The sequence below is a fragment of the Octopus sinensis genome, linkage group LG3, assembly GCF_006345805.1.
Source record: "Octopus sinensis linkage group LG3, ASM634580v1, whole genome shotgun sequence".
NCBI lineage: Eukaryota > Metazoa > Mollusca > Cephalopoda > Octopoda > Octopodidae > Octopus > Octopus sinensis.
This window is the reverse complement of record NC_042999.1, coordinates 156,446,002-156,471,455: the sequence shown is the minus strand read 5'-3', so window position 1 is coordinate 156,471,455 and position 25,454 is coordinate 156,446,002. Positions and strand designations below refer to the sequence as shown.

General features: G+C 40.2%; 2 protein-coding genes across 2 annotated transcripts; one reads left to right on the top strand and one right to left on the bottom strand.

Annotated features, from left to right (window-relative positions):
* Positions 1 to 1,303: 1,303 nt before the first annotated feature.
* Positions 1,304 to 10,641, bottom strand: LOC115209802 (cytosolic sulfotransferase 12-like). The gene is made up of 4 exons (XM_029778352.2): positions 10,140 to 10,641; positions 5,168 to 5,265; positions 2,639 to 2,816; positions 1,304 to 1,523 (listed from the first exon to the last, which is right to left on the bottom strand). Exons 1-4 carry the CDS (start codon positions 10,333 to 10,335, stop codon positions 1,417 to 1,419), a joined length of 579 nt encoding a protein of 192 aa, XP_029634212.1. The 5' UTR covers positions 10,336 to 10,641; the 3' UTR covers positions 1,304 to 1,416.
* Positions 10,642 to 14,181: 3,540 nt separating this feature from the next.
* On the top strand, positions 14,182 to 15,057 carry LOC115209574. The gene has a single exon (XM_029778011.1). It carries the CDS (start codon positions 14,182 to 14,184, stop codon positions 15,055 to 15,057), a length of 876 nt encoding a protein of 291 aa, XP_029633871.1.
* Positions 15,058 to 25,454: the final 10,397 nt, after the last annotated feature.

The following is a 25,454-nucleotide window of genomic DNA, read 5'->3' as shown; positions in this document are numbered from 1 at the left end:
TATATATATAATATATATATTGCGTGGCATCTTGGGCAAGTGTCTTCTGCTATAGCCCCGGGCCGACCAATGCCCTTGAGTATAATAAGCAGGGGATTTTTAGGGGGCTGTACCTCCGAAAAACCTAAACTTTGTGTATAATACGCATCCCTTCGCTAACTTGAGTCAAGGAGGTCTATACAACGTCCTTGGTTTGTAAAAATGTATACGGTAACGTCCTTTATCATTATTGTATAGCTTTTTTGTGTATTTTGTTTGCAGAAAATAAAGAAATAACAATAATAACGTCAGTGAAAAATAAATATTAAGTAAGCTGCATTTACATATTTATCACTATCAGTTACAAAAGCAAAAGCAAAAACATTTATTCAAATCCTTCGAATTCAACGTCACTTTCAGCATCAAATAACTGTTCCATTTGTTCCTCCGTAAGCATGTCAGCATCATTGTAGTGTAAATCTCCGTCATCGTCAGATTCATAGTCAACATCAGAAGATTCACTTTCATTTATTTCATCTTTCCATTCAACGTCATCCAGAGTACCAATACAAACAGCAGGATGAACTATTATGCACAATTCGTGCGGAAATTAAGCCAGCAGCATTTAGTCGAACAGACGCTTCCGCGCATGCGTAATACAATTATGGTGATGTTCTTAACTGTTATATGGAAATGTAAATATGTTTGCAAATTGTTTTTGTTACATGTTATTCTGTGTTCTGAATACTTTTTATTTTAATAAATGTTGCTTACTGCAAGTTATGGATGATTCTTTTATGACTTCATTGCTTTCAGGCTTAGCTTAAGGTATTTTCGAACCCGACATCACAAAATGTGTCTGAATAAACATTGCCGGACAGCAAATAGAGACTCGGACATTGCTTAGAAAATATTTTTCATTTTTAACCTCGTATATAATACGCACTAGGGATTTTGACCTTTAAATTTTGGGGGGAAAATGCGAATTATACTCGAGGATTTACGGTATATATAAGATCAACGTTTAATCCCGATTAAACCCAATTTCCTTGATTCTGTGACATATATTGTTGGTTTGTTTATATCCCCGTAATTTTGTGGTTCCGCAGAAGTGACCTATAGAATAAGTATCGCGCTTTAAAAAACAGAAATCATGGGATAGATCCATTCGACTAAAGCCTTTCAAATTGGTGTTCCAGTATGACCGCAGTCCAGTGATAACAAAATGCAAAAGATAAAGCCGAAGACAATCCGTATTTATATAATCATTAATTATATTTATCACAATGTCTACATTATTTATTATTAAGTATAACACATTGAAACAAATCAAATATTTTAATAATTCCAATAAAATAGATTATTTTTCATCAGATATTTGTTTACAATCTCTTGTAAATAATGTTACGAACCCTTACTTGAAAGACATTAAATAACTCAAAAATTTAAATTGATTCCCTGGTCAATGAGCTGTGATTGGATGCAAGCATCTATTCTCTCGCTTTGTTCTACAGTTAACCACTTTTTCCAAGTCGCAATTTGACCTAAAAAAAAATTATTAAAAATTCTATTATGAATTCAATTTTAGCATTTATCACAGTAAAGAATGCTAAAAACAGCAGATTATCAAACATATTCAAATTTGGTATATAGTTATGTCCCTTTGTATTTCTATTTTAAATTTTGTGGTGCAATAAAACAAATAGTCATAACATACTGAGATCTATCCATCTTCTTTACAGACTTCTGGTTTTATGCAAATGTGCAAAATTAACATTTTGTTAAAGTAGGTGCCTTATACCAAAAGGTGATCTGTCGACATGTCCCAGAACATTATGTGACTTCAATACTTTGTTGAAGGCGTTTCACGTTATTTAAATTACAAATAATTTTATATACATGGGGCAGGAGCAAAAGCGGTAACTGGAGCAAAATGAGTAATTTCTGATTTCTCGTTATTTTTTCCCTACCGTTTTGATGCCATTACATTGTAAGTATTTCATCATCATTTTGTACTGTTGCATCATCTTTGGGGGTAAAAATTGGTCAGTATAGTTGTTCCTGTTGAAGTTGAAGAAGTTTGAAACATAGGTACTTCTTTTCCAGAAATGTTTCCTCAAAGTTGATCCGATTGTGATAGAGTTGCTAATAAAATATCAAGTGGAGGCGCAATAGCCCAGTGGTTAGGGCAGCGGACTCGCAGTCGTAGGATCGCGGTTTCGATTCCCAGACCGGGCGTTGTGAGTGTTTATTGAGCGAAAGCACCTAAAGCTCCACGAGTCTCCGGCAGGGGATGGTGGTGATCCCTGCTGTACTCTTTCACCACAACTTTCTCTCACTCTTACTTCCTGTTTCTGTTGTACCTGTATTTCAAAGGGCCGGTCTTGTCACTCTCTGTGTCACGCTGAATATCCCCGAGAACTACGTTAATGGTACACGTGTCTGTGGAGTGCTCAGCCACTTATACGTTAATTTCACGAGCAGGCTGTTCCGTTGATTTGGATCAACCGGAACCCTCATCGTCGTAACCGACGGAGTGCTTCGATCCCATTAGTTATTTAGCTTTACTTATAGATTTAATGTCCGTGGAAACTGCACTAACATCACACCTTCATTTTGTTATTCCTCTTAAACATACTGATATCAACTGTAAACATACCATTGTGATAAAAAGATCCATTGTCCCGGAACAATTCTTTTGTAAAGTTGGAACTCTCGGTACTTTTTTCGGATGTCATCTTCTCAAACGAACACATGTCAATGATGTTTTCAGCTAGTTGGTTGCTAATAGACTTCCCGAGCAACTTGGCAATGCGAGACACTACTTCAAAGGGAACCTGTTATAAGAAATACAATAAAAAAATTAAACAGACTATTTTGATAATTGCTCTTAACTATCATTATGAAATATGCGTGTGATATACGAATAACTCATTTATATTAAAGAAAATATTTCTAAACTGTAGAAAGTATTGCTGTTTAATTTAATAGCTATTACTGGTATACTCTTTTACTCTTTTACTTGTTTCAGTCATTTGACTGCGGCCATGCTGGAGCACCGCCTTTTAGTCGAGCAAATCGACCCCGGGACTTATTCTTTGTAAGCCCAGTACTTATTCTATCGGTCTCTTTTGCCGAACCGCTAAGTGACGGGGACGTAAACACACCAGCATCGGTTGTCAAGCAATTCTAGGGGGACAAACACAGACACACAAACACATAAATGCATATACATATATATACATATATACGACAGGCTTCTTTCAGTTTCCGTCTACCAAATCCACTCACAAGGCATTGGTCGGCCCGGGGCTATAGTAGAAGACACTTGCCCAAGGTGCCACGCAGTGGGACTGAACCCGGAACCATGTGGTTGGTTAGCAAGCTACTTACCACACAGCCACTCCTGCGCCTATATGTACGTATTTAACGTATACTATGTATAAGCTGGTGTTTAGAAAGATAAGTAACAACAATGCTCCACAAACCCTAATCTGGGTGATGTATCCTTCCCCTGACTTTTTCGTTCCTACAACTCTTTCTACTCTTATTCTCTAACGGATTATGTACCAATTTCTTCACCTACATCTCACTTCCCTTTACTGTACTCATGCCCAACACAAAACACATCTTTCCCAAAATGTTCCGGCCTAAATTTTGTTCCCGATAGACATCGAGCTGTAACTATATCCAATTGAACCTCGAAAGTATGGTATAACCTTTCAAAGGTAACTTGTTACGAGTAGAAACACTTCCTGTAAAGTGACAGTAGATGTTGGGTATGAAATATTTTCTGGCAATAAAGTGAAAAGCTGTCCCATATATGGTAAGAATGTGATTTCGCCTTGATAAATCCACTGTGATAGTGAGACGCATCATTTGTAGCAGCTGTGAGGGCTCTAAATCAGTGCTATTAATGATGTGGTAACGACACTGTGCGTGGAGGCGCATGGCTTAGTGGGTAGGGTGTCAGCATAATGATCGTAAGATTGTGGTTTCGATTCCTGGACCGGGCGATGCGTTTTGTTCTTGAGCAAAGCACTTCATATCACGTTGCTCCAGTCCACTCAGCTGGCAAAAATGAGTCACGCTACGATGGACTGGCGTCCCGTCCAGCTGGGGAACACATACGCCATTGAAATCAGGAAACCGGGCCCATGAGCCTGGCTAGACTTTAAAAGGGCGCATTTATTTATATTTAACGACATTGTGCCTGATGGGTTGTTAGTAAGGTAATGATCAGTCCCAAACCCTTTTTTCTTGATCTGTTATGGCTCCATTTTACAGAGATTTTAGCTCTCGGGCTTTAAAAGGAACGGTTCGTATATCATCTAGTGTCCAATCAACAACCACAAATATTGGTGCGAGTAGTAGTACTACAAATACATTGTGTGCTGTTCATTGCTTGTTTTCTGCGAGTTCTGAGGCCTATGCTTTTGATCACTGTGTAATGTTTTTGGTTATGAGTTCTCTGTTACAAGTATCATCATAGGTTATATTTTCCTCCTGTTTATGAATGAGAAGCGTCAAGCGCAGAATAAACAAGATATCATAAAGCCATTGAGAGCGATGTTGCTAAAGTATTTTCTTTGCATATGCTTATTTATATATGCGTTTATATAGGCATGTATGGTTGTGTATGTCATTATGTAAGTGTATGTTTGCTTATTTGTACATATGTACATATGTATGTATGTACGCATACATCATAAAAATAAAAATAAATGCGCCCTTTTAGAACCTAGCCAAGCTCATGGGCCCGGTTTCCCGGTTTCAATGGCGTATGTGTTCCCCAGCTGGACGGGACGCCAGTCCATCGCAGCGTGACTCATTTTTGCCAGCTGAGTGAACTGGAGCAACGTGAAACGAGGTGTTTTGCTCAAGAACAAAACGCATCGCCCGGTCCAGGAATCGAAACCACAATCTTACGATCATTATGCTGACACCCTAACCACTAAACCACGCGCCTCCAAACGCATACATCATAGCAGAAGAAATTAGAATTTCAGAGCTCGTAATCTTTGTTATCTAATAAATATTATCTGCTTTAACTACATATAAAAATGAATATAATCCTTGATACTACGAGTATGTTCGGGTTGGTCTAAGAACCAATAAGTTTTATTTCATCGATGAATTTATTTCAGTCGATGAATGGCAAAATAACAGGTGACGTAAACATACTTACCTTTTTCATTTCTTCATAAGTTATTACTATAGCATTTGGATTGTCTTTAATCAGGCGCCAAATTTCATGCGTGTATTCGAAAAATTGCCCGCCGACCACTATAAAATTAGAGAGAAATTTCATACAAAGTATAACAAAAACTGCAAATTGATTTTAGAAATCAGCTATTTCTGAGTATATCGTACAAATATACATTATAAGTTCTTGTGTTTGTATATAAACGTGGGATGGTGGTGCATGTCTGAGGGTCTACCTGAGTTGAGCTAATCATTCTTATAATTCTTAATATTGTCTTGTCTCTCGGATAGTATACATTGCCTATATGAAGTCTTCGTTATCGCATAGCTCCACGATTATTGCCATTACTATTGTGCCCCATTTTGAATAATGTTCAGCCCTGCTGTGCTTGCTCAAATGCAACGTAAGGATATCTGTCACTATTTTAATACTGGGTGCAATATATACATATACATACATATATATATATGCCCTCTACAAACCCATTGTAGAAGATCTAATGTAATTTATAAACGCACCGACCTCAACACATTATACATTTCTACAGCTATATATATATGGGGTCAACCATAAATTTTAAACAGCGATATGCCGTTCATCTCAATTCTTTTAGATACGAGAAACAAAGTAAATCCACAACACTCGCCAGTCGCACATCATCTCAAAAATAGAAATATTTCCTACACTTTGTCATGGTTCACAATAGATTCTGGGCTTCCATACCAAGGTCAACGCTTAGCCTGTAAGCTATGCTGCCTTAAAGAAGTATTCCATATATTAAAACACAACTCTTCAACACTACTAAACAAATATAATGAGACCCTAAGTACATGCAACCACCGCTTTTTTCATACCTTCAAATTTTACCACAAATCTAAAGCAACCTAAATAACGACACAGCATATATCTGCAAGACCCCGTAGGCAATCCCCAACAACCCTACTTATCTCCATCATAATATTTAATCTTTAATTAACTCCCCTATCTTACTTTAAGGATCACAATCATTTAATACTACATATATGAACATACAAGCGGATATATGTGGGTGGGTGTAAATGTATGTACAGGTATTTTATGTGTGTATGTTTTTGTATGTGGATATATGTATGTATATACACACATATATATATCTGTATATATATATATATATATATAGTAAGGGGGGTAGTAGTAGTAGTTGTGGTGGTTGTGGTGGTAGTAGTAGTAGTAGTAGTAGTAGTAGTAATAGTAGTAGTAGTAGTAGTAGTAGTAGTAGTAGAAGTAGTAGTAGTAGTAGTAGTAGTAGTTACTTCTCCATTCATAAGCTTTTCCAAATAGTTTTCCAAAGTTCCTCGGTATCCATATTCATCAAGTGCTGCCATGTGTCTGAAGTATGACACAAATGCAGCTTTAGGATTGCGAGTCAGATAAAGAATTTTGTGGTCTTTCAAAAGACCCTCGGGAATAATATCAGGAGGTAAATGAGTATGCAGTAAGCGAGGTGAATCAATGGCATCTAGCATTTCTGGTCTAGAAATTTCCAGCATATGGTCTTCTTTAATTGTCGATATTCTTTCGCTTTTTTCTTTTAGTATCATATTCGTCATTTCAAACAACCAGTGGGAACCTGGAAAATTAAATTGTCTTTACACAAAATATAAGAGTACAGGCGTATTTGTTGCTCGGCAAAGCAACATACAAGTTAGTTTATAGTTAATTTATTTACTTAACATTCAACTAGTAGAACGGCCAAAGACATCAGTTTCCAAAACATATATATATATATATATATATAGCGGAGTAAACACATAAATGTGAAACAAGGTGGAAAAAAGAGTACTCAAATACCAGTGGTAGAGTAATATGCTTTATTTAAAGCAGCAGAAAATTCAACAAAGCCTGTTACTCTGAGTTTTCCGTTGCCGTTCATCGGACAGTTTTTGCAACAGCAACGGGAAACTCGGAGTAACAGGTTTTGTTGAATTGTCTGCTGCTTTAAATAAAGTATATATATATATAAATATGCAGGGGCAAAATTTCGTCGTAAATCAAATATTTCTGTTACTATAAAACTAAACTATGAAATTCTCCAACACACACACACACACACACACACACACACACACACATTAACACACATTGAAGCGCGCGCGCCCAATGCAGCAGAAATCCATATGCAAATCTATAATGAAATATAATGAATACCCAGATAGATCTGATCAGCTGATTTGGTTCCAGACGATATTATTGCTGACAGAATGCGTTAACCAGAAAATATACGTTTAACGCCAACCACTAAATATAGTAGATTTCATGCTTGAACGAACTGCATAAACCATGTAAACTGCTGAAGGATTTGTAAAGTTCTAAGAAAGTACTCTGTAAAATAACACCACAAAACTCAGGATATGAAGCACCTGTAACAGTATCAAGGAAATCCAGGATTATACGAGATTTTGTAACAGAGCAGCATGAATCTTGTATTGCTTTTATTTATCGTTGAACGTGTAAGTTGAACGTATTAACTACAGATTTCTATTCAGTTACTCGAGTAAATCGACTGACGAAAATAAAATGGAACCACTTTTTTGACAGCCTCAACTATGACATGACCCTTTTTTCTCTACTGCCGTGATTTCTTTCTACGCTGAATTTATTCACCAATGGAAGCACTCCGTCGGTTACGACGACGAGGGTTCCGGTTGATCCGACCAACGGAACAGCCTGCTCATGAAATTAACGTGTAAGTGGCTGAGCACTCCACAGACACGTGTACCCTTAACGTAGTTCTCGAGGAGATTCAGCGTGACACAGAGAGTGACAAGGCCGGCCTTTTGAAATACAGGTACAACAGAAACAGGAAGTAAGAGTGAGAGAAAGTTGTGGTGAAAGAGTACAGCAGGGATCACCACCATCCCCTGCCGGAGCCTCGTGGAGCTTTAGGTGTTTTCGCTCAATAAACACTCACAACGCCCGGTTTGGGAATCGAAACCGCGATCCTACGACCGCGAGTCCGCTGCCCTAACCACTGGGCCATTGCGCCTCCACTATTCACCAATAAAGAAATGCTAAAGGCCTACAGTTTGAACTTATAATATACTAAAGCATCATAAAGTCATCGCTATAGTTTTTTTTATACACAACTGATTCGGAGATAAAATTCTCAACGAGACCTTTTAGAGAAGTCTTTTCAAACATCTGAGTCACCGATAGCTTTTTAAAAAACTTTTATTATTTATCTATCTTCTTAAGGTGGCCAATTGGCAGAATCGTTAGCACGCCGTCAAAATGCTTAGTAGTATTTCGTCCGTCTTCACGTTCTGGTCACATTGGCATGCTGTGTAAATGCCGCTGGAAACAGCATACCACCGTTTTTTTTTTGTTTTTTTTTCCTTGGAAGAACTTTAGGCCACATTTCCTAAACAGTGGACCATCAAGCAGCGATGGAGGTGCTAATCCATCTGGTTGGTTGTGTGAGGAGCATTTTGTGAAATTCCTTCAACACTTTGTGAGGAACGTGAAATGTTCAAAGCAGTCAAGTTCTCTTGCTGGACAATCACGATTCTCACCTTAGTATCGAGGGGCTGACTTATGCATCAGACAATGGCATCACCATGCTTTCTTTCCCACCTCACTGCACACACAGGTTACAGCCGTTGGACAAAGCGGTCTATGGACCACTGAAGAAGTATACAAACACTGCCATTGATGACTGGCATATCAACCATCCTGGCCAGACCATGACCATTTATGACATCCCGTGTATTGTCAAAACTGCATGGCCATTGACTGCAACTCCGACAAACATTCTTAGTGGCTTTTCTTCTACAGGAATATGCTCTTTTAATCGCAACATTTTCACAGACAGCGACTTTGCACCAAGCTATGTCACTGACCGACCGGCGGATCCTGCACTTTCAGCACCTGGGCCTTCAGCACCTGCAACACCTGGGCCTTCAAGCAACATAGCCACCAGGCCTTTTCTTTCACCCTTTCAAATCTGTCTACTACCCAAAGCAGGCCCTAGGAAAGAATCAACCAGAGGAAGAAAGAAACGTTGTTCTGAAATCCTCAGTGACTCGCCGGTTAAAAGAGCAATCATAGAAGAAAAGACAAAAAGTAAAAGTAAAAAGAAGACAAACATTGATAAAAGGAACGACAGGAAAGGGACTCAGTAAGGGCAGGTCAACGAAGGGAAAAGGTCCAACTGTTAAGAAAAAAGTTCAAATTCAAGAAAGGGATACCTCTGATGAGGAAGAGTGGTATTGCTTAGTGTGCTGCGAGCCTTTTTCCAACAGCAAAGGAAGGGAAGTGTGGCTTCAATGCTCTGATTGTAAAGGTTGGGCTCACGAAGCATGCACACCAGGTCTGACAATATTCACATGCCCAAATTGTGACTCTGATGATGATAGGTAATGAAACCGTAATAAAGGCCCTTGATCAAACCAACAAGCTTATATCATGTGTTTCTGTCCACTAACATGTATGTTCCAAGAAAATGCATTCATGTGTCAACATACCCCATTATATGTGTCAACTTGCCCCGGTATTGGGGCAAGTTGACACATTTAAGTGGTCTTAGAAAATGCACAAAATATAAATCCAGACAATGAGCAGATGAGATCTCTAGCTTTGTAAATCTTCTGCTACGGTTGATTTATGCGTGTAATACAAGATGCAGTAGAATACATTAAATAGTATTGCTCTGTCAGTGAAAATGTAAAAAAATGTAGTCAACTAACCCCGGTCTCCCCTACTTATTTCTTCGCCCCAGAGAAGTTGAAACGCACAGGTGACAACAGCGTGATTTGATCTCAGAACGCAAAGTCGGAAGAAATGCCGCTAAAAATTTTGTCCGATGTGCTAATGAATTTGCCAACTCAATAACAATCGCACCTAAATGTGCTAACGAGTTTGCCGTCAATTACAATCGCACCTGAAAACAAGTAAATCATTAGTTTTAAAACATTACCTGTTCCTGGGTAACTGCATATTAAAACATCATCAGTTCGAATTGTGAGTGAATTTAATTTCCCTAAATTCTCCGCCACTACAGGTATAGGAATCATATTGTGACCCCGATATTTATAAACGAAATATGATATTCCAGCTCTGTCATATACTTTAGTGAGTCCATCATTTACTGTTCCGACAGCTTTCTTATCCATAATGTGTTTGTGTAGCTATTTGTAATATTAGTAAAACTGATTGCGGTTGATGTAGCAAATTCTAGTGGCAGCTGATTTGTGATATAAACAGTTTGCGCTGTTGGTTGTGGTAGTGGTGTTAGTGTTGACGATACTGTTTCCCAACGGGTGTGTATGCTTGTTACTGAGTTTTTTTCTGTTTCATAAAGAACTCCAATTGCCTAATATTCTGTTTACGTACAAAATATATATTCGTTTTATCTGCCTTTTTGTTGTGTGACTGTATAATAAAAATGACAGCTCGGACATCGATTATTAAACAGCATATGTTATTTATATGTCATTTATATTATGTAATATATTCACTGTAGAAGAATTGGTTGGTGTTGCGGCTGCAAGTAGTGTTATATCTTGCATTTATAGCGTCTAACATCCCCTCACCTCCAAAACTGCTGGTCATGTAAATATTAGCATTCTCCTTATCGGTAATGTGTGTCTGCGCGCGCGCGCGCGCGTGTGTGTGTGTGTGTGTGTGTGTGTGTGTGTGTGTGTTGTGTATGTGTGTGTGTGTGCTACAGGGCAAAGGTAATCAGCCTTCTACTTTTACACCTCGCTCACAATTTACAATGCTCCCCAACCTCGGATTCATTCCACAGCAACTAAGATAAATGAAAAGCAGAATGGCACCACTGTCATTTCAAAGTTGTCTATCTATTCATGTTATCAATTAGTATTTTCTTTTCTTTCCTTTTCTTTTCTTTCCTTTTCTTTTCTTTCCTTTTCCTTCTCTTTTTTTTTTTTTTTTTTTGTGCGTGTGTGATGAAGCATGATGGTTTCTGCTCAATTTACAACTAATTTGCAAGTGGTTTCATTTGAGACCGCGTGTTGAAACTAAAACGATTGCAGCGTAACAAATATTGGTTTCAAATTTTTGGCACAAGGCCAGCAATTTCAGATGAGGTGAGCAAGTCAATTACATCGACCCCAGTGTTTAACTGCTACTTATTTTATCGACGCCGAAAGGATGAAAGACAAAGTCGCCCTCGGCAAAATTTGAACTCGTCGTGAAGATATGTTAACCATTTAAACCAAAGACTGACAACTTTTATTATTTGTCATTTGGTATCAGACGAGTCACCATTTACTCATGTTATCAATTGGTATTTTCTTTTCTTTCCTTTACTTTTCTTTCTTCTTTCTTCTCTTTTTTTTTTTTGTGCGTGTGTGATGAAGCATGGTGGTTTCTACTCAATTTACAACTATTTGTCGAGAGGGTGAGAAACGATTCAACGTGATTAAGGCAATCCTCTCCAAGGACACTGAACTTCCACCATAAAGCAGACAAATAACTCAGATCGCACCGCATATCTTACGAAAAGGGATGATTCACAGGATATTTAAATATATTAGGTATTTACGTAAATGACACTGTCTACCAAATCCACTCACAAGGCATTGGTCGGCCCGGGGCTATAGCAGAAGACACTTGCCCAAGATGCCAGGCAGTGGGACTGAACCCGGAACCATGTGGTTGGTTAGCAAGCTACTTACCACACAGCCACTCCTGCGCCTCAGATTAACTTCAAAATCTTTAAGAAAATGATGTCAGTCGTAAAGACATTCTTCTATCTTTGTCCCACCTCAGTGTCCACTCTATCAACATGAATGCAACCCTCATATCCTTCAGCATTATTAAAGTTGCAACTTTGATATGATTACACTGCTAATAATTTGAGAAGAAAAAAAAGTGAAAAGGAAAAAGGACAGAAAATAAGAAAAAGAAGTTGAGACAAGTTAGAAGGAAAGTAAAAGGAAAAGAAAATAGAAAATTACACAGAAAGTGAAGGAAGGAGAGTGCTGTGTGGACGCCCCAGACGATGAAGTAGGCTGGCCCAATACGTAGATATAGAGGGAGAAGTCTAGACGTCAAGGTAGACTAGAGTCGAGAGTGAAGTTTAGTGGAGGTCATCTGAACGTGCGACATAACAGACAGAAAGAGAGAATAAATGAATATGCAGAAAGATAATGAAGAGAGAACGGTAGAAAATGGATGGAAGCACTCCGTCGGTTACGACGACGAGGGTTCCGGTTGATCCGATCAACGGAACAGCCTGCTCGTGAAATTAACGTGTAAGTGGCTGAGCACTCCACAGACACGTGTTCCCTTAACGCAATTCTCGGGATATTCAGCGTGACACAGAGAGTGACTAAGGCCGGCCCTTTGAAATACAGGTACAAGAGAAACAGGAAGTAAGAGTGAGAGAAAGAGTACAGCAGGGACCACCACTGTCGGAGCCTCGTGGAGCTTTAGGTGTTTTCGCTCAATAAACACTCACGACGCCCGGTCTGGGAATCGAAACCGCGATCCTACGACCGCGAGTCCGCTGCCCTAACCACTGGGCCATTGCGCCTCCGGTGGAAAATTACTGAATGGAGAAAGTAAGTGATCATTTTGAGAGAAAGTATGCAAGCTGTGTCTCGTCACCCACATATCTTCTCCAAGAAAATAGATAGCACTCCTTTATCTAAAAACTTAGACAGTACTACTCCCAGACCCCCTAAAAAAAGCGGCGGACGCTCTATTCTGTGGTACATACCCCCATTCTCGCTTAACGTTAAGAACTTAGCTAAATCCTTCTTTAAAATTCTAGACTAACTTCCCTCGAAAACATAAATATCATTCTATCTTTAATCGATCCACCCTGAAACTATCTTATTCTACCTCATCCAATTTCGAATCTATTGTAGCATCCTCTAATAAGCAAAAGCTTTCTCTTTACTATCAAAACTCACATAACTACAATTCTAGCCATACGAACACTCAACACACACACAGCTCCAGCAAAGATACCCTTACATTAGACCACAACCACAACCCAACCCTTCCTACTACCACTACCCGAAACACCACTACGATCTCTACCACCCTTACAAATAGTACAATTAATAACGACAATAGTAATAATAGCAATGTTGGTAATGATAACGTTAATAATACTAATAATATAGAATCTTCTAACCCCTTCTTTAACCTCTCCTCTGACGATATTACTTCCTCTATTCCTGAACACAGTCCCCAAAATTCACCTAATTGCAATTGCTGTCCTGGAACCGCCTGCGCGTTACAAATCCATTGCAGAAGATATAAGGTAATTACAAATGTGTAAGAATTAGCACTTCCTTCTCAAAGCTTGGATTCGAAATCAGACCCAAGAATCATTGGTCGTAAAATACCAATGCACAAAAAGGCGCGAAATCAGAATCTCTTTGTTCTGACAAAAAATGATGGATCGTCTCCCTTCGACCTCTGACCCGAGCAGGTCAGGCGAAGTTTAACAGGACGACCAGCGACCTACTGTACGCAATAACACTCTTGCGGTATATCTATTTTTCTGGCTATTTGAGATGTTATAAATAGAACGGAGAAATAGGTATCTAGAGAGAACCCGAACCAACGTTTAAGAGAACGCCACGCATTTATGAGGACGACGAAAGAATATTCAGAAAGGTGACTCTGTACTGCATGATTTACACACACACACACACACACACACCATCAAACATATTCTGCTTTAATGTGTATCCTGTATTATGCATTCCTTTAATATGTATTATTTGCAACCACTATTTAATATGCATTTTGTACAAGCGATGTGTAACATTGCTTACAAATTGATGTAGTGATAATAAATCTTTAATTTATTACAAAGCACTTATGTATTTATTAATACATCCACGCATCCACTACATTTGGTGACCCCGTAAAACGAATCGCGCCTTCCCTGGAACCAGCTTCATCAACCGCGTCGAAGAATTACAGTTTGCACATCACCAGCAACGAAGCAACTGAAAATTCCGACGAAAACAATGAATCTCCCGGAACAAAACCCAGCGGCCAACATCAACATGGCATTCCAAGCGGCGATCTCGTTAAAAATTCCACCATTCTGGACCCACGACCCGACATTGTGGTTTCACCATATAGAGGCACAGTTTGCCTCTCACAGAATATCGAGCGATGCGGCTCGACTTTCTCACGTTATCAGTTCTCTGTCACCAGAAATAACGAACGTGATACGCGACCTTATCATGGCACCACCCGGTTCTGTTTCATATGAAGTTTTTAAAACCACGTTAATAAACAGAACCTCAGAATCCCAACAAAAAAGACTTCACCAGCTTCTGATATCGGAAGAATTGGGTGACAAAACGCCGTCCCAGCTTCTTCGGAGAATGAAACAGCTTCTCGGAGATGAGACGCTCCCAGAAAAAATCTTCAAGCAACTTTTTCTCCAGCGTCTGCCCTCCAATACCCAGGTTGTTCTCGCGTCCACCAGAGAAAACACATCCCTTGAAGAACTGGCGGAGCTAGCTGACAAAATAGCCGAAGTACCGCACAGATATCCAACGGTATCGACGGTGACGCCAGCCGCTCCCAGTACCAATCCTTTCCGTGCACAAACCAGTTCTTCAGAGATTTCGGATTTGCGTGCATTAATGACGCAGCAAGCTGCGCAAATACAAATTCTCACAGCCCAAATACAAGCCCTAAAGTTTAGTCCCCAGCGTCGAAGCACCAGCCGATCTCGACGAGATGGCAGACGGTCTCGAAGCCCCAGTGCTACCCGAAACTCACATGACACGTGTTGGTACCACCGAACATTCGGAACACGGGACAAAAAAATGTACGGTACCGTGCTCGTTTTCCTCACCCAGTTCGGAAACGGCACAGCCAGGAATTGAACGCGACGGAAGTTCCTGGTTCGCACCCACACAGTCGCCTGTTTTTCGTTTGCGATCGTGTAACAGGCACGCGTTTCCTGGTTGACACAGGTGCGGAAGTCAGCATCATCCCAGTCTCCAACACTTCTGGAAAAAGAAAAGAGACATCAGTCTGTCTTCAGGCAGTCAACCATTCACCCATTCCAACCTACGGTGAACAGTCCCTACATTAAACATAGGACTACGCCGCACATTTCAGTGGGTATTCGTCGTCGCTAAACTGCCGACCCCTATCTTAGGAGCCGATTTCCTGCATCATTTCGGTCTCCTGGTAGACATAAAGAACAGACGACTTGTCGACACCACCACCAAGCTTACTGTGCGCGGTATAGCCGCTCGAATGGACACAGTCAGCCCAACTGTAATGCTTACGACAACGACTCGTCACAGTTCCATCCTGAATGATTATCCAGATGTCGCCCGGCCAGTTTTTCATAACCAGCCGATAAAGCACGACGTTACCCACCACATCAAAACCAGCGGTCCACCTGTTGCTGCAAGGCCCAGAAGGTTACCACCTGATCGTCTCCAGGCCGTCAAGCGGGAATTCCAGCACATGCTCGACCTCGGAATCATCCGCGTTTCCAGCAGCAACTGGTCCTCGCCGATACACTGCGTCCCAAAAAAATCATCGATCGATTGGCGGGTTTGCGGCGATTATCGATCACTGAATAAAAGCACTATCAGTGATGCCTATCCGGTGCCTTTTCTTCAGGACTTTTCGAGCTCGCTGCATGGAGCTCGCATCTTTTCAAAAATCGACCTGGTGCGAGCATAACAACAAATCCCAGTCGAACCTGCAGACATCTCAAAGACAGCAGTGACTACACCTTTCGGAATGTTTGAATTCCTGCGTATGCCTTTCGGTTTACGAAACGCGGCACAGACATTCCAAAGGTTTATCGACATGGTGACTAGAGGTTTGCCTTTCGTCTATGCCTACATAGACGACATACTCGTGGCCAGTAACTCGGACGAAGATCATAATCAACACTTCACCTGCTATTCGGACGACTACGTCAATTTGGAATTGTTATCAACCCTACCAAATGTTTGTTCGGAGTTGCTTCCCTTCATTTTCTCGGCATATAGTCGATAAAAATGGAATTCGTCCCCTTCCCGAGAAAGTCAAGGCCATCGTGGATTTTCCACCACCCACATCTCTCCGCAAATTAAGGGAATATCTCGGTCTAGCGAATTTCTATCGACGGTTCGTGCCCCACCTCGCTGAAATAGCGCAACCGCTCACGGATTTGCTACGTCAGCGAACCTGCAAAAACGCAGATATAGCTCTGACCGAAGATCAACTCGTTTCTTTCGCTGCCCTGAAAAAAGCGTTATCTAGCGCTACCATGTTGGTTTATCCAAAACCAGACGCCCCACGATGTTTACTCGTTGATGCATCCGATTCCGGAATCGGAGGTGTGCTACAACAGCTTGTTGACGGTATATGGCAACCGTTGTCTTTCTTTTTCTAAGCGGTTAAAACCCGCGGAAACCAAATACAGCACATTCAGTCGGGAATTATTGGCGGCATACCTGGCCGTTAAGCATTTCCGTCATATGCTAGAAGGTACCAATTTGCCATATATACCGACCACAGCCATTAGTATACGCATTTAACACCAAACCGGATCGCCATTCGCCGAGAGAAATTCGTCACCTCGACTTCATATCGCAGTACACGACGGATATCGCCACATCAAAGGGACGACCAACGTGGCAGCCGATGCACTTTCACGTGCGCAGATCAATGCTATCCACACCACGTCTACAATTGATCTGGCAAGTATAGCAGCTGACCAGGAGAATGACGAAGAACTTCTAAAGCTCCGGAATTCGTCATCTCTGAAATTTCAGCATGTTCCACTACATCATCCACAGCCCATATTTGGTGTGATATTTCCACTGGTTACCAACGCCCTTATGTACCACAGAAATATCGTCGAGAAGTTTTCTCCGCTCTACATTCTCTGTCACATCCTGGTATTCGCTCCACTCAAAAGCTAATATCGACCCGTTTTGTGTGGACCAGTATCAACAAGGATATCAGAGAATGGACCAAGTGCTGTGTTGCGTGCCAAAAAGCGAAAATCCACCGGCACATAAAATCACCAATCGGTTCATTTTCGCAGCCCGATGCACGATTTCAGCACGTTCACATTGATATCGTTGGACCCCTGCCACCTTCGCAGAACTATTCATATTTGCTAACTTGCGTAGATAGGTTCTCGCGATGGCCCGAAGCCTGGCCCTTATCTGATATATCAGCAGAAACGGTCGCTAAAACGCTGATATCACAATGGGTTTCGTGTTTTGGCACACCCGCAACAATTACCACCGACAGAGGACGTCAGTTCGATTCCCACCTTTTCACCGAGCTGACTCGTCTCCTCGGGTGTAAACACACCCGCACTACAGCTTACCACCCTGCAGCAAATGGCATGGTGGAACGCTTTCACCGCCAACTCAAGGCATCTATAAAAGCAGCTCCAGACAGTTCTCACTGGTTGGAACATCTCCCTCTATCCTCCTGGAATTCGATCCACGATTAAGGAAGAACTGGGATATACTCCGGCGAACTCGTTTATGGCACAACACTCACCTTACCTGGCAGATGATCGAACCTGTTTCACAAAACTTCCCTGACCCACAACAATATGTGCACCGATTACGAACATCCATGTCGCAAGTATCACCCTCAGGCCTAGACAACAGAACGTCGTTTCACGTGTCCCAAAAGATATCAACACATGGACTCATGTCTTCGTGAGGAATGATGGGATACCCTCTCAACTTCGACCACCATATTCCGGGCCTACAAGGTCATCAAAAGAGAACCAAGTATTCGTCCTCGATATTGGAGGTAAACGAAATACGGTCTCGATTGATCGTTTTTAAAAAAGCTTTCATCGAGGAGGACTTACATTCAGTCCCCTCTTTTCCTCAAACAGACTCGGCAACTCCAGCGAACACCACAGATGCTGCACAACCCCGACACACCAAATCAGGAAGAACAGTTCGATGGCCAGCAAGGTTTGTGCAAGTTTTTCGGGTAAGTTCTGAACTCCTAACGTATCCCTCTTCCTAATGAACACATAACTGCATCACCCACCCAGAGAAATCAAAGAACATTTGTGTACGTAAAGAAAAAAAATGAAAACAAAAACTGTCTGTATGAACTTTTACGGAACATTTCAAAATCGAACTTTGCCGATGAACATTTCTTTCATTTTTGCATGTACATATTTTTTGTTTTCTCTTCAAAATGTTTGCTTTCTCATAAATATATTTTTTGCTAACTGTATATCCACACACATTTACAAATCTTGTTCTCATGCGTGCTATCACTCGATTTTTTTTTCGCCACTGAAAGATACCTTGTCTCTATTAGACCTCTAGTAGGTCGAGTAATCAATAGACGCACATCTCTTTCAACGCGCCAACATAATTCTGCCTGGGCACATATACATATTGCCCACCATATAGCACATACAAATTGTAAACCTTTCATCCATATTTTTATCGTTCAATGTGTAAAAAAAATTTTTTTTCTACATGCACACAATCAAAAAAAAAAAAAATAATAAAAAAATAATAATAATACATTTCCAATATCGTTCGATCTCTGTGGCTTTCTCACTAGAAGGGGGGTGTGTAAGAATTAGCACTTCCTTCTCAAAGCTTGGATTCGAAATCAGACCCAAGAATCATTGGTCGTAAAATACCAATGCACAAAAAGGCGCGAAATCAGAATCTCTTTGTTCTGACAAAAAATGATGGATCGTCTCCCTTCGACCTCTGACCCGAGCAGGTCAGGCGAAGTTTAACAGGACGACCAGCGACCTACTGTACGCAATAACACTCTTGCGGTATATCTATTTTTCTGGCTATTTGAGATGTTATAAATAGAACGGAGAAATAGGTATCTAGAGAGAACCCGAACCAACGTTTAAGAGAACGCCACGCATTTATGAGGACGACGAAAGAATATTCAGAAAGGTGACTCTGTACTGCATGATTTACACACACACACACACACACACACCATCAAACATATTCTGCTTTAATGTGTATCCTGTATTATGCATTCCTTTAATATGTATTATTTGCAACCACTATTTAATATGCATTTTGTACAAGCGATGTGTAACATTGCTTACAAATTGATGTAGTGATAATAAATCTTTAATTTATTACAAAGCACTTATGTATTTATTAATACATCCACGCATCCACTACAAATGCACTGTCCTTAATCTATTACACAACTCTACAGCCATATACATAGGATCAACCAAAAATTTTAAACAACGATATAAATGGGACATATAAATGGAGTTTGATCAAGATAATGGCACATACTTGATTGTAAAACGAGGAAAGATTTCGACCAGAAAAGGAAATATCAATTCTCTGTCTATCACCTCTATCTCCTATGATGGACGTCACAAATATCTTGAATTATTGGGAATATTACATGCGTTGGTGTTGTGAGTAAAGCTTGCTTTTGAGTGTTGCATGATATCACTAAGACAAAAGAATACTTTAGAAGTTTTCAGAAGCTACGTAAGTCAGAACTGCCTGCATTTAACTGTATCGCACAGTGCTTTCTCAGTTCCACAGCTGGCACCAACACTTTGGATACTAGATTGGATATTTGAAGAATTTCATAACTTGGACAACAAGGATCTGATAGATACTAATAGCTACTGGTTACTTCTGCATCAACAGTAATACCGACAGAAACTATGTTAAACGAAGTTCTTGAGGCACATGCATAAGTTCAGTCCAGAGGCCTCTCTATGTTGCATCTTATCACTTAGAGAACACCTACTGAACAGTGAAGAGGGAAATGAGTAGATAAAATGTATGCACAATAGCGAAAGTAATGATATTATGAAATTAGGTGAACTCACGAATAAGCGCTCTTAGTGTATTGCTGTTTCGGGTGACTCAAGGTTAGCTGGGTTGACCGACTTAAACAGAAACATGGAGGAGAATAATTTATTTACCTAAAGTCACTTTCACTTTCATGTTAAATTAGATAAGCATGAAAAACAGTTATACAGACATAGAATAATGAAATTTCAAACAAAGAAGTAATTTTTCAGAACTCAGACAAAATGAATTTCAAGACAATACCCAACAACTTCTGAAAATAATTAGACGGGACGTTTAGCATAGCATCAAACAGAAAGTCTTCGCATGATTGAAGCTATAGATTAAAGGATCCAGAAAATGAAGGCACTTGGTAGCTAAAAGATGTTGCCGAAGTGATATGATGTGATATTAAAAAACTATCTCGAGTGATGTTAAGCCTCTGTCTCCTTGTTTTCGTTTTTGGCAGAGGCAGTCTACGCACTGTTTATGTGAAAATTATTTGCATTGCTGTCATCTTGAAACTCGCACACACCATCACTTGTAAACCCGATCGCTGATTCACAAGCACTCGTAGACGGACTTGTAGATTTAAAAAAAATACAATTCAAGGGTTGTTTACTTAGAAAAAGCTTGTTTTCGCTCTCTATAAATGTAGATTCTCGCTGTTCTGCATGCACCTCATGAGTTATGAACTATGTGATGAATGATATGATGCAGGATTTTAGGGAGGAGTATTTTGTAATAATGTAGAAGACCAAGGTAAACCGTATGAGTGTAAAATACTAAAGAGACTCTTTTAGAGATTTCAGAGATATCGTTAAAATCTTATCTTCTGCCCTTGTATGTACAGCGACCTTTGTGGTTAGTTTGTTATTTAAGTAGGTCATTGACATAGTAAAACTGCTATCTTACGCCGAGATATTTAACAGCTTGTTTAATCGCACTGGGCTGCCGATATATCTGTCTCGTAGACGAGACGACATGAAGATCAGAAAATATGTATACAGGATTTAAATTACGTTTCCCTGACCTACTGAGCAGAGAGATAATTTTGTCGCATATCTCTTATCTTTGTCTTTTTTTTACTCTCGTACAATGTCTCTATACAATATTAAAGTGCTGGTGTGTTCATGTAAATCTCTTTTAAATTGTATTGTATTCAGTTTTATGTCTAGATTTTTTGATAATTGAGATAAGACCACTCCTAACCTAGATTCATTGGAATTTTAAACATCAACATGGTATTTGTGCATGTCTGTGTGTATGTGTGCAATAAGTGGAGTCAGTTTTGATGCAGATTTGTGTTTTGTTTTGTGTATGTATTCTCAAGAATGTAGTTGCATGTCTAGACACGTGCATATATACTTAAATGCTAAACTTTTGAAGGCTGTGTGGTAAGTAGCTTGCTTATGAACCAGATGGTTCCAGGTTCAGTCCCACTGCGTGGCATCTTGGGCAAGTGTCTATGCTAAACTTTTGGAGGCGCAGGAGTGGCTGTGTTGCATGTAGCTTGCTTACCAACCACATGGCTCCGGGTTCAGTCCCACTGCGTGGCATCTTGGGCAAGTGTCTTATACTATAGCCCCGGGCCGACAAAGCCTTGTGAGTGGACTTGGTAGACGGAAACTGAAAAGAATCCCGTCGTGTGTGTATGCATTTGTATGTCTGTGTTTGTCCCCCTAGCATTGCTTGACAACCGATGCTGGTGTGTTCATGTCCCCGTAACTTAGCGGTTCGGCAAAGGAGACCGATAGAATAAGTACTGGGCTTACAAAGAATAAGTCCCGGGGTCGACTTGCTTGACTAAAGGCGGTGCTCCAGCATGGCCGCAGTCAAATGACCGAAACAAGTAAAAGAGTAAAAGAGTAAAGAGAGTATTTTGACAGTTCCATTGATGGCTGGTATATGTAATCTCTTAATTAGCTTTCTCTGGTTCTGAGAAGCCTAACTTCACAAATTTGGTGCTGATGCAGTTTGTTTCATACCCCAGTTCCTCAATAATTACGGGTATAAATTTGAACATAAAGTTGTAACTTTCTTAGTAGTTCAGTGCAGGTATCTTCTTTTTCGCAAATCTTTTGTTGACATCCGCTGATCAACTGATTTCCACTAATGTACCTAGTTTCTCTTCTCTGTTTCAAATCAGAAAATCATGTCTCTTATGTTTGCACTCTATTGAAGTTTTCACTAGGTCATTCCACCAGTACACTTAAAAATTATGAGTGGCTATGGTCTGTACCACACTGTGCATTCCTCTCACTTTGGCACCAGAATCGTCTTTCTGACGGATTTCATTATATAGTGTTTTGGCTACATTATGTCTCATCGGTAGATAATAATGCAAGGACATTTTCAAACAACTGCTCATGATGTGGGTGATATTTTCCGTGTTAACTCCACATCTGCATCGGTTTTCTTATTTTGGTGTTTTTCCAGTAGCTACCCCCTTTGTGCACCATGAATTTGCTATTTCTTGTCCCTGGATTTCAAATGCACACCCTTCAAAGTGAGAGTCAGTGACCTGATTTGTTGACCCACAATAGATTACTTTGATTATCTATGTTAAAATCATCCTGGAACCTTCTAACATATCCATTCATGGTCTATTGCTGATATGCACTCATCCTTTCATCTGGTGATATGTTGTGGTAGAGTCGTGCAACTTCTCTGGCAATTTAATCAAAGTTATCAGACGTGAAATATTTCTCAAGGAAGTCTCGCGGTGTTATCTACCTCGTCTATGCAAATTTGGTCAAGAGATGCACGTCGATACTTGGTATCGTTTTTGGCAGAGGCAGTCTACGCACTGTTTATGTGAATATTATTTGTATTAGTCAATATCTTACGAGTTTTTTGTGGTTCGGATTTCATCAAGCGTCCAATCAAGTGGTTCAAACGTTGGAATGAGTGTAGTAGTGTAGCAATTCTCAATTTTGTTAATACAGAGGTTGAAAAGATTGACCAAACATAAGCTTTACTCTTCTAAGAACGAGAGTACAGTATCCGTCAGTAGTAGTTTTAGTCATTGGCCTAGCTGGTCAGCGGACAGCCATGTTTCAATATCATTTTTCTATGCCTAGTTTTCATTCCAAAGCCTCGTTTTCAGCTAGCTGTAGTAATATTAACGGTAGTGAATATATAAGGCTGAGTAAAAAGTAAGCAACGTTTTGAAACATGAAATTGATCACAATATATTTCAACAATGCGGAAGTTTTATTCATCGATGTAAGAACTATTACAAAAAATATGTTTGCCAACGAGTTACAAGTTTGTTTATTCTAGTAACATAAAAATCTGGAGTTCTGGAGCTGATGAACTCTTTGAACACACTTTCAGCATCGGTTTGAGTTTTTAACTCCTTCTCTCACAGGAAACCATCAAGGTGCTTGAAAAAGTGGTTGTCGGTAGGAGAGAGGTCTGGGGAATAAGCTGGGTGGGGAAGAACTTCGTAGCCAAGTTCCCTCAACTTCTGGAGCATCATTAGTGAAACGTGTGGTCAAGCATTGTCATGGAGAATGACTGACCCTCTTCTGTTGACCAGTCTGGGACGGAGGAGGAGCAGTTTTTCGTTCATTTTCGCAATTTCATGGCAATATGTTTCTGTAGTAATGGCTTTTCCGGGTTTAAGAATTTATAGTGGATGAGTCCAGTAGTACACCACCAAACAGTCATCACAACCTTCTTTATGAAGAGTTCGGGTTTACGGAAGGTTTTCGGAGCTTCCTTTTGCTCAAACCACTACGAAGAACGTTTTTTATTATTGTATAGAATCCACTTTTCATCGCAAGTTACAATACGGTCGAGAAATGGATCGGTTACGGAGATAAGCAAATTTCATATCTGCATATTTTCGGACTTTCATTCAAATCGCGTGGTACCCATTTGTCGAGCATTTTTGATTTTCCGATCACATGTAAATGGTTGCAGGCAGAAGTTCTTTTGCTAGTTCTCGAGTAGTTTTATGTGGATCTTTCTCAATGACGGTCTTTAATTGACCGTCATCGATGACAGATGGGCATCCACTATGCTCGCGATCTTCAAGGCCCAGGTCTCCACTGCGAAATCGTTTAAACCACTTTCGAGCTGATCACTGGTCATTTCCTCACCAAGCGTTTCATTGATATCGCGAGCCGTTTCAGCTGCTTTACGTCCTTTTTTATAGTTGAATAGCAAAATTGCTCGAATATCTCAGATGATTGTAACAACGGTGAAAAAAATATCAATGTTAATTTATTGATGCATTTGGGCGAGTCTATGTCTGTGTTATCAGACAATTTCAAAAAAATGCTTAAAGAAATTCAAAACTGCAAAAGTCCGGTATAAATTCTCCATAGTTCAAAATGTTGCTTACTTTTTACTTAACCTGATAGCACGTATAGTTACAGTAATAATATCAGTAATTATTACCACATTCTCCCCGCTGAAGAATCTGAGTACTACCAAGTGAGTTTTGTAAAGTTCTTAGGCATCAAAATATAGCATGGAGTATTACAATATTCCAGATAGTTTACGTCTTTTGACTTCGCAAATTGTATGCGTGTGTAGGTGCTGTTGACCAGCCTTTTGGTTTCTCAAGTTCTATGAGTGTAGACGCTGTTGACCTGCTTTCAATTGCTCAGGGTTATCAAATTTTGAGCTGTTAGCTTCTTCTTTAGGATCGATATCACTGGTTCTAGTTTCAACTGCCAGTGTTTCCGCTTTGAGATCGTTCACAGGTTGCACAATGAGGTATCAAACTCGGCCGGTGTATCGAAAAATTTCGTATCTCCCCCATGCCCCGCAACTAGATGTTTCAACGAAACCGTTTCCCCCATGCCGCTCCATAAGCATACAGTGGATTGCATTCAAGTAACTCAACCTTTTCTACTGCGGGATTGTATTTTCTTCAGGAGCACTGATCCACCCTCCACTGGCCATTCTGGTAGTGAGATCCCAGAAGATGTGCTGCGGTAAAAACTGAACAGCCTCTCGTGAGGCGTGGTGTAAGTGGCCGTACAGAGGAGGCAACGGATAGAGTGCAGAGCATCAAGAAGTACGCGCTGCCAGTGACTTGCACTCAATCCCTTACACTTCAGTTCCAAAGTAATGGTTTTCCTTAAGATTGAATTGAGCTTTTCGACCTCAACATTCCTCGCTGGACTGTATGAGATTGTCCTACTGGTCGCTATGCCTTTATTATGGAGGAATTGTCTCAGTTCAGCTGACATGAAGGCAGCGTCACGATCGGAATAGATGAAATAAAGTCTAAAAATCGAAATAGTTGGCAGAGACAAGGAATGGCAATAGCGGCTGATATATCTGAATATGTGAACGCAAATGAGAATCTAGAAAATTCATGGATAATTGTAAGTAGGTATTTGTTGTGATTAGTGGATGGGAGTGGACCCTTAAAGTCTATGCTTAATCTCTCGAACGGCTGAGTGACCTTCACAAGTTTGGCTGTCAGTGACACAAAGCATCAGGCTTCATTTCGG

Coding starts and splice junctions, on each gene's coding strand:
- LOC115209802 (XM_029778352.2), bottom strand. CDS start 10,335: ATGGATAAGAAAGCTGTCGGAACAGTAAATGATGGACTCACTAAAGTA. Junction 5,266..10,139: donor ATGCAGTTACCCAGGAACAG/GTAATGTTTTAA, acceptor CTAATTTTATAG/TGGTCGGCGGGCAATTTTTC. Junction 1,524..2,638: donor TGGATCTTTTTATCACAATG/GTATGTTTACAG, acceptor ATTTTTTTTTAG/GTCAAATTGCGACTTGGAAA.
- LOC115209574 (XM_029778011.1), top strand. CDS start 14,182: ATGAATCTCCCGGAACAAAACCCAGCGGCCAACATCAACATGGCATTC.